This window comes from Chaetura pelagica, unplaced genomic scaffold (assembly GCF_000747805.2).
Source record: "Chaetura pelagica isolate M959 unplaced genomic scaffold, ChaPel_1.0 scaffold69, whole genome shotgun sequence".
In the NCBI taxonomy this organism is placed as follows: domain Eukaryota; kingdom Metazoa; phylum Chordata; class Aves; order Apodiformes; family Apodidae; genus Chaetura; species Chaetura pelagica.
In genome coordinates, this window is record NW_009970724.1 from 9,826,899 (window position 1) to 9,836,913 (window position 10,015).

Sequence of the window (10,015 nt, forward strand, 5' to 3'; positions counted from 1 at the left end):
TTCTTTGCCTGTATGGGAATGAGAACCTGAGAAGTTGCAGTGTTGAATTTCTTGTGCTTTTCAGTTTCCCACATTTGACAAATATATCCTGGAGGGGATGGTTTAGGGATGGTTTTGCCCAATTGGAAGTAAATATTGCATCTGATTTTTTCCTACCAAACTTATGCTCAGGGTATTGGCAAGAAAGACAAGGGAGCTTCCTAGTAAATGATGGGCTCTGCCAGGTCCTTTCTTGTCTGGCTGAATTTTAGGTCAGCACTTAGAAAAACAAAGTAATGAGTAGTCACAGGGGTGCATAATGGTGAAAGAAGAGCTAGACTTTCTCCTTGTAAGCTCATGAGTGAAGAAAACTTCTTTCAAATTATTCAGATTGCAAAACTCTTCATTTTTTATAACTACTATTTTTGATAATGGTAAAAATGAGAGCAAATAGAAACAAAGAACGATTGTACTGAGAGCACAACACATTTTCTTAACCTACTAAATAAAGCTGGCCCATCACTTGTGAAGGAGTGAGTTACAGAAATGGACAGCAGAGTGAAATTTACACTGTGATTTCCATGGGCAGTCATTGTATTGCAAGCAAGAAAGAATCTGCATGCAGATGCCATCAATCCAGCATGTCTCATTAACACTGTATTCCCATAATAGCTCAGGAATTCAGACCAGATCTTCTTGCAGCTGGGTGGCATTTGGACACATTTGGGTACTCACCAATTTGAATCCAGTCTGCAACCAGGAATTTTTACTGTGTTACCGTCTTCCAGAAATTATTACTTTTTATGGCAGAGTGGCTGCAATACTGTTTGCTCCTCCATCATAAAGATTGTGCCTGGGCTTCTGCTGTAAAATCTCTGTTGCTAACAAGAAACCACAATTCAACCAATATATTGTGTTCCTGGCTAAGAACTGGTGTGCAGGAATTAATCCTGGAAATTTTTATTTGCAGCAAATAATACTAAACTCTCAGAGTGCAAAATAATGCATGCACTCCCTTTTGTTGAATATTAACTAATTTTTATGGCATTGTAGCAATCAGTTGTTGTAAAGCTCACTGGAGAGAGAGGGACAGTAGGATGTGGCAGGCCCCAAGGGTGCAATAACAACATGTGCCCACTCCAGTGTCAACTGGAGATCACCAGCTGATGACGAACATGAGACAGGGATGTAGAAACTGGAGTCAATATGTCATGCAATGGTAAAGCAATTTATTGCATATTAACTTTGGAGTGGTTTATAGTAATGTCTTTAATGTAACCCTCCCTATTTTACAAAGCTTTGACAGTGACAACTGACTGCTGGCTATACAAGAGAAAAGTGGAAGCTGGTTATTGCTGAAATCAAATTATGGCATTGTTGGACTGGTTGTTGTTTGTGCATAGATGAACTGGGGTTTCAGTTAGTCTCTGGTGGATTTCCACATCCATAGCGCCCAAACACAGTGAGAAAGCCCAACCTTAACTAAGACAACATGTTTACATCACTTCAACACTTCCTCCTGGCTGGTGTGCTCCTTTTGGTCCAGCAGATGGTACAGCATTTTGTAGAAGCTGTCCGGCGTGTCTGTGTTTTCCCTCTGATTACAGCTCTTGAGATGAAATTTCAGAAAGTGCCAAATCCAGCTGGGCCTCTGTATGATTAACAAGGATGCCATCCCCATCACAGAGAAGTGCAAGAACTGCAGTAGTTGCTCAGCAGAGGTGCTTGAAGAGACCGAGAGGCAGTGGTATGGTTAACCCTCAAGTTGTCATGCTGTTGCAATTGTCTCTTCTGCCGGACATGAGCCCATTGGTGTGGCGGTGCAGGCAAACTCCAGCTGGAGGAAGTGCCTGCTTGGCTGAGAGCATACAGCCCCCTTCTGCAAAGGTACTAGAAATTAAGAGCAGAGCTTTAGATTTCTATAGACTTGGAATAGGGTGTTTTAAATGATGACCATAAATTCTACACAACCAGAACCAGGCAAAGTAACTTCTTTGGGATTTAATTTAATGGTTTGGTAGAATGCCTGCATGTGGAAATCCACCTCTGGGTTATGTCCTTTTCTTAGCTCTTCCTTCTTTGGAGTAGGAGTGTTGCTGTTCTTACTCCTAGTAATTTCTTATTGCACTGAGGATATGCTCCAAAATCCACTGAAGCCAACAGAAAAATTCCCTGAAAGCCCAAACTCCAAATTTCTGTGGTATTCCCCATTCAAAATCATCCAGTGTCCCCAGTGGGCCAGGATAGGTGCTGAATACTTGTTTTTTGAAGCAGAAAAACATGAGACTTGGCACTGACTTCAAAAGGATTACCCCAGTCAGCTATGTTCTGGCAATCCTTGCTTACAGCACATTTTCGACATATGTTTAATTTTATGCAGATAGTTTGCATATTCTTATACTAAATAAATATGTACATTCAAGTACACTGTGATGTAATGGCAGTTTCCATCTCATATGACCATCTGACTTTGTTTCTCCTAGGAATGGATGAATGTCCTCATCATCATGAGAAAAATGCTATTGCAACCTAACAGAGTATTTTAATTTCAGATGGTCAGAATGGTGTATCTTTAACATAAGATTGTTGTCTGCAGTTTGTGGTATGGTTTTCCTAAGTTTGCTGATTCCTTTGGGTTTTAATTAGAAACACTTCAGATACTTTCCTGTAAAACATGCAAATGCTGAGGCTCCCAGAAACAGTATTATTAAAATGGCTTCTTAATTGATTTTTCTTTGGGAGCAATTTGTTTCTCTTCCAGTTTATTGTGGCAAACACTGGCATTTGTCACTTCTTCCAGCTTTCTGCTTTAATAAATGCACATATTAGATGCTATTCTCTTTCTTTGCTTGATAGGTGTATATCGTCAGGCAGAAGAAGGTCACAATGATGTTAAATTTGCTGCTAAGCAAAGGATCAGAGTGTAAATGAAATCTTGAAAGCTGGGAAATGAGAATGTGCAAGTGTAAATAATGTATTAATTATTGACAGCTAAGGGACCAAAGAGTCCTATTTAGTAATGACATCGTCATTGTCACATTGCCTGACACTATCTCAGGTATTTTTTCTTTAATAACAGGTTTTCCCCCCAAGATAGTAAGTACTTCAATTCACCAGTGTAACTTTATTGATATTTTTCACTTTCTTTGGCTTTTCTTTATCTTACTGGAGTCTGGGTGCTTGGTTCAGGAGGGGACAAGGGAGAAGCGAATCCTCTTATCTTATTGTGGTAAGTGATATTATTGCAGTATGAAATAGATTTTTCTTATAATAAAAGAGCACAATATTGAGGTGCAAAAGGAGATTCCAACTCATCAGTTATTTATGGAAGTTAAGTATAGTTTAGGAAAAGACGTGATAGCTAAGGGCTCAGTTTTGCCAACAGGCCTTCTCAGCAATGGCTAGTCCTTAATATATGCCAGAAGCAGAATTTATTTCACCATGGCTTTCCTGAGTGAAACACTAGTTAGCTTAAGGAAAGGTATTTCTGAGGTAAAAGGCTTTTAATATTCTGTACTTTCCAAACATTACACATCATGTAGGAATAGTAGTAAATTATTGAATATTTAAATAATTTTTATTACAAATTAGTGCAGAAGAAACCCCCATGATCCAAACAATGTTTTGTTTGCCTAAGCCTGCTAGATGCAAATAGCTAGGGGCTTTCAAATATCAAGATTTAAAAAGAAAATAAAAAAATAAATATCAAACCAAAACAGAAAAAACCCAAACCCAGAAAACAAACAAGAACCCCCATGCCAAAGATACCTCCTGATCTTTGTCTGCCAAATGAGCGAAAAACTTTTCCTGAGATTTCAACCCACAGAGATAATCTGGTTTCTTGCTTTCCAAATCCCCCAGCCAGCTCCCTGCTGAGACATGTGAATCCCAGGCCAGAGGCTACACTGCTTCATCTGCAACCCTGGGCCAGCCCCAGTCCCCTGTTGGTCCATGACCCCTGCTTTAATCCCCTGTTGTCTTTTCCCATAAATACTAGATTTTGTCCCTTCTGTAGGTGGAAAACTGAGAAAGCAGCGGCCACTTGTCCCCTGGCTGGAAACCCACCCTTCAATGTCCCTGGGTGGCACAGGGTGCTACAGGGAACTGGAGGGTAAAGAAAAAGAAGAGACAACAACTTCAGATGCTTCCCAGCCCAGTGATAATTGTCTTGTCTTTATCTTTAGTGAGGAGAACTGGGTGGCAGCTTTCAGTCAAATCCTCTTTTCCCTGAAAAATGCAGGTTCTGGTCTGTGGAATTGTTTAGCAAATTTCTGTCAGCTTTAGTGAATTGATAGAGTGGATAAATCCTGCTGTGTGGGGAGCTGGAAAAAGTGACAATATTTAATTTCACTGCTTTCAAGACATTGTTTTGATTGCTTGCTTTGGAAATACCTTCACAGAATGGTTCTTCCCTTTGAAGAAGTCAGATTTCTTTGATTAACAAAATTTAATGTCCTTGCATAAGCTAGAATGAATGAAACTTTTCACCTGAAATAAATGTTCCCCTTTCCAGCTGAGCAAAGCCTGGCTGTATTCCCAGGCAGCACTGTGCCATTGCTGCCTGAGCAGCAGGTCCATGCGTGCCCCAGGGCAGCTGCCCACACTCTGGCCCCTCTGCCTGCCCTGGGCTCCACAGGGCAGGGACACAGTCCTGTCACATGGATGTTCCCAGCTGCACCACCCACTCCCAAGGTGCTGTGTACAGGTGCCAACACCACAAGGGGAGAATACAGCTCACCTTTGAAGTCTGTTTTTTTCTACAGAATGTGTCTCAGGCATTAAAAAAATGCCATATGTGATGCTGAATATAGAGCCTTCTTCCTCTGCCCAAGAATAGAACTTTATCAAAATGAAATTTCCTGCTCATTTGAGCCAGTCTCCATAGCAACAGTACTGTACACCTGTGATGTACAGGCATAAGCTGTTACAACCTCTGAACTAGGCAGAATGAGCCATGCCCCATCCTCCTGTCAAAGGGAGAAGTACATTTCCAGTGTATCCATGGTACATATTTCTATATGCTACATATGTGAGGTCTGTATATACAATCATTTTATTCAGAATTATCCTACTTACATTTGGTAAATAAATGCAAATATCCTACTTACATGGAGTTATACACTTGCAGAAATTCAATATATTCTTGTCCTGAGGAAAGACTTTCTAATGGAAACATTACACAAAAATAAAAGCTTGTGCTTACATTCACTCCTGTAAAAAATTCCTAATGCAAAATTTTCATAACATGCCTCACACTTGCAAATCTGTCAACCTGTTAATAGCACATCATTAAAAAAAATACAGCAACTGCGTGCTGAATTATTTAAATATTGTTTTAGTAGTAAACTGGAAATAATTCTGCACCTTTGGCTATCCAATATTGCAAATAGGCTGTCGCTGTTCCCTCTTTAACTTTTAGTAAAATTGAACTCACCAATAAGAAACAAATGGTTGTATTTTAAAGAAACCTGAAATTATTTCCCCAGGTCATTCATAAGGTAGATCATTACAGAGAAACATTTTCTTACATGAAATAAAACCGGCTTACTAATGCAATGGAAATTATATTTTAAGCTTCCTACATTTATTATCTTATTTAAGAAGAAGCAAACTTCAAAGAAGAATGTTATTTGAAATACATGCAGTATAAAAATCTACATAATGATGGGTATTGCTCTGAAATACACTATATATGACTAAACATATAGATGAACTGTCTGTTTCAGTCTTCTGATATTTGCATTTTCTTGTCTTTGCTCTCAGATCTGCCCTCTTCCCCTCTGAACTCAGTATTTCCCATTACTGAATGCAGGGCAAGCTACAAACAGAAAGAGTGAAATGTCATAGATGATGCATGCACCTTGTCAAAGTTGATTGCAGCAGGTACCCTGCATTTTTAATACTGCTCCTTGCTACAGTGTGCTTGACTTTTATCCCAATTTCATTATAATCCTCATTTCTATGCCAGAGAAAATGGGGCTTCTGCTTTCAGAGCAAAATTTCTCAACCTTCTTCAGCAAATGAGTGAAAAATGCTGTTGTTCTTTTACAGGGGACAGAGGAGCCAGGGCCCAGGGGCTCACCCTCCTGCAGGCTACAGTCAACGTGTCCCTTGCGTGGAAGCTGGATGAAAAGGTAACTGATTCTTTACCCACAGTTTAAGGACAGGAGACAAATATCTCCATATTTTTGGAGGTTTTTTTGTAACAACTATTTTCCCTCAAGTGTGGTTATTTTCAGATTTTCTGCTAGGAAATATCTGTCTTATGTAAGCTGCTAATTCTCTGCTTTAGGCAGAACACGGTGCTTGGAGCTTATGTAGGCTGATTTCAGGGAAACTAGCAGCACTATTGATTTTCATTGGGCTTATTAGGATCAGTGTAACATGCACTTTTGCTATACTAGATTGTATTTGGCTTTCATCATGAAATCTCATTACACTAAAAAGAAATGGAAACAAGTTATGCAAGTAAAAGATTTTGCAAAGTACTCTACCAAAGTTGCTCCTCATCCGTGAAAACACAGTTTGGATGCAGGTCGTTCAAATTCTGAATGCTGCTGGATTTATTTCAAATTTATAGTAACAACTAAAAAGTATAGCTTGGTCCTTGAAGTAGTCATGCTGTGTGAATCCTGATGTTGAATCAGAGATTTCCTAGGAAAGAGAAGTCCTGGTTGTTTGTCTGTTCGCAGCTGGGATGGAATATATTAAAAAATTTTAAAGGTGTGAATTGCACGTGGCTATGGGTGTGCTCCTTCTAGACCCTATCCAGGTTGAGGAATGAACAGTAAGTTTGTTTTCATCTTTTTGCTCTTGTGGGATGTCAGGTAGTTCTGATTTGCCTGTTCACAATGGTGGAGGAAGTATGAGCTGGCAGAGCAGCACTGTTTTCTGTTGTGAAGTGATGCTTTCTGCTAATGCTACAGTATAGTAATCAAAAGCACCTAATCCAGCTGAGTAAAAATTCCCTATTGGGCTTTACTGACCAAATGAATACAATTAGTAAGACATTTCAAGCAGAGAATTTCCTGCAAATACTGATATTCATAGACTTTAAATTAAAATTATGAGAACTACACATCAAATGAAGCGAGGTCTTGTTCCCTGGTGCATCTCAGTGAGACCCATTGCTGATATGCGGCAGGAGAGATTTTATTCTATAAGTGCAGATAAGCTTTTCACTCAGATCTCAGCTTTAGAATAAAATTGAGTGATTAAAGCATTTTCTTTTTGACCTCCTACCAAAGAAACCTAGAAAAAAAGCTCCTTTAAATAAGTTGGTTCATGTAGGCAGTGGTAACAGGTGCTGTGGATTGTTGTTGGGATTTTGTTTGTTTAATATTAATCTAAAATAATTTAAATGGCATCTTAATAGCCTTATTTTATGTCTCTTATTTTGATTTTTAAAATCGGCACATTCCCCTTAGTGCAGTTAATAGGGTCAGTCTGTGAGCGTGTGCTGGTTACCATGCCTTCAGTCATGTGGAATCCAAACAGCCATTATAATTTGTTTCTAAACAGATCAAGAGCTATTTACCATCTCAATGTTTTGTGCACAGCTGGGTGTCTGGCAAACATCCAATATCCATTAACATTTAAAAATTAGTCCCATAATGCATCTTTTCCGTGGCTTGAGGAGTATACACACTGACACATGTTGGGAACCAATTATATTTGCACCACCATTAGTCTGGCTGCATTCAACTTCCCAGTAAATGAGGGCTAATTTAGTTTCCAGACTGGTGTATCTTAAATTCATGCAATGACCTTAGAGAAAGCAGAGTATCTGAAGATTTGAAGAGGAAGGAAATGTTCAGAAAGAATAATGCTTCCCTTTTTCTGCCTAAAACATAAGACTACATTATTATATGACTGTTGCCAGTATCCATGCCTGGCCCTGAAAACCAGATTCCACTAATTCAATGCTTCTAAAATTCATGAGAATTTAGTTGGGAAGAAATCAGATTAATACAGTAAACTAGCACACCCTCCTTGCTCAGATCAAACCTGCTAATGGATCTTTTTATAATAGCAATTTCAGACTTGCCTGTAGCATGTCTAACTCTTTAGGTTCCCAACTGGTTTTAAATATTCTATTTTCCTACCAGCAGGAAAATAAAAAAAAGAGATTTCACAGTAAGTGCTGTCTACTCTGCTTGTGAAATACATTCTAACATTTCAGCGTGCAAGTGAAACAACCTTCACAACTGGCAGTTTGGCAAAGAGGTTGAATGAGACCAGAGAAGCACACAAATATTTTCTCAGAAGTATATTTTGCCAAAGCTCTGCTGCCATGAGAAATTCCTCCAATAATATCAGAGGTGAAATGGAGTGTCTAGCTTGCTAGATGAGTAAGTGAGAAGGTTTTTTTAACACCTTTCCTTGCAGCGTGTCAGCGCAGCTCTGTGATCAGGTTCTAGACTGATTGGCTTCTGCTGCTGACTCTGCTGCAACGCACTGTACAAAGCTGTCTTTGCTCACTTAGACTATGTCATGCTGCTTAATAAAGCTAAATTGCTCCTCCAAACAGAACATTATTCTGCAGCCTTTTACAATTCAGAGGTGGTTTTCAAACACCATTTTCCCTTAATATTTGTCCAAGCCAGTTAGAAACTTGGGAAGGCAGAAATGTTCTCAGTGAGCATAAAGCAATGCAATGGAGCAGCCCCCGGGCAAGGAGTCTGCTTCCTCCTGCAGCCAAGAACATCTGCAGTAACTCTGTCCTTGCAGCATGTTTGTTTGAATGGAGCAGCTGTAGGATTCTGTCTGGGGTGAGACTGCAGGTTTATAAGCAATTTTATGAAAGTTTAATGGATATAAATACTCGCTTACATATGTTGAGAATGCAGTATTTAATATGTATAAACATATTCTCCTCTTACATCCATATAATTCAGAATTGGCCTTTGTAATGTATTTCTTTGTTGCATCAGCACTCTTTTTCCTTTTATTTTTTTTTTGCAAGAAGCTTCTCCGTGAAATAGCTTATTTCTTTAAGATGCTCTTTTGAAAAAGCTCATTGTACAGTCAATATTTACAGATAGTGTTTATACTTTATTGCTCTCAAAATACATGCCTTTTTATTTTATTGCTTTCTGTGAAGCCTATGCTTGTAGTCCCTAACAATAATACATTTTCATGCATCATTGGCAATACAAGGCTTCATTTAGATTATTGATTAACATTCCCACTGTGTTAGGGCTTGTTAGTGTTTCATACCTTCTCATTGTTTGGTGATTTCAAGAATTGACCTTTGCAGATTTACAGTACATAAGCAATTAGCCAGTAATAGATTCAATTAATAAAGAAGATTCCTATAAATTTTGGGGCTTCGGAAATCTATCATGTTATGGCACTGTCCATTTCTTTATTTATATCACATACAGCTGCTGTTAGGAGCTGAAGTCCACGTGCAGTAAATCCCGCTGAAGACTCTTGAGTTACATGTAGGCACAAGCTGCTGCACAGCATGTTTACAATTTGCAGGGTAAGTGGGTAGGGATGAGAACTGACAGGAAGGTTGCAATGTTTTCTTTTTCTGTCTTGACAGTCTCTTTTGTTTTTTCAGCTGTGGATTTAACAAAACAGAGCTAGATCTAATTTTAATTTTTAATTAAAGTCAATAGCTTATGTTTATGCTGTTGTATTTGGTATGAAGAAAAATAAAAGAAAATATAGAGAGAAACTTGAAAGAGAAATGCATTTCTTCAGCTTAATTATTTAGTTTTCAACTAAGAAACAGCTCTGCAGAGTTCGATTATCCTTCAGGGATATCTTAGAAGATGTAAGCAATTAGCTTGATTTTCTATTGAATATGTAGCTTGTGACTCAGTATGTGATCTATTAAAAAGATTGTCATTCTTTGTAAGCTATGTCCTGATATACATTAAGCCTGTCACTGCAGGTAAAAGTTAGCAGAATAGTCCAGTCTGTCATCATGAGACACAGCTTTTCTGTCTTGCTACACAAGTCTGCAGTGATTTTAGGTCTTCTAAAGAAAGTAAGAGAAGGGTGAAGCTCTCCTGCTGCAAGGTAA

At 38.7% G+C, this 10,015-nt stretch overlaps 1 protein-coding gene across 1 annotated transcript in view; it reads left to right on the forward strand.

Annotated features, from left to right (window-relative positions):
- The first annotated feature begins 1,779 nt into the window (after positions 1-1,779).
- The window catches only part of LOC104396871, a 32,319-nt gene continuing 24,083 nt past the window's right edge, over positions 1,780-10,015 (forward strand). The window contains exons 1-3 of the mRNA XM_010006770.1: positions 1,780-1,866; positions 2,836-2,902; positions 6,031-6,113. Coding sequence (XP_010005072.1) covers positions 1,780-1,866; positions 2,836-2,902; positions 6,031-6,113 — 237 coding nt within the window. The remainder of the gene's footprint in view (positions 1,867-2,835; positions 2,903-6,030; positions 6,114-10,015) is intronic.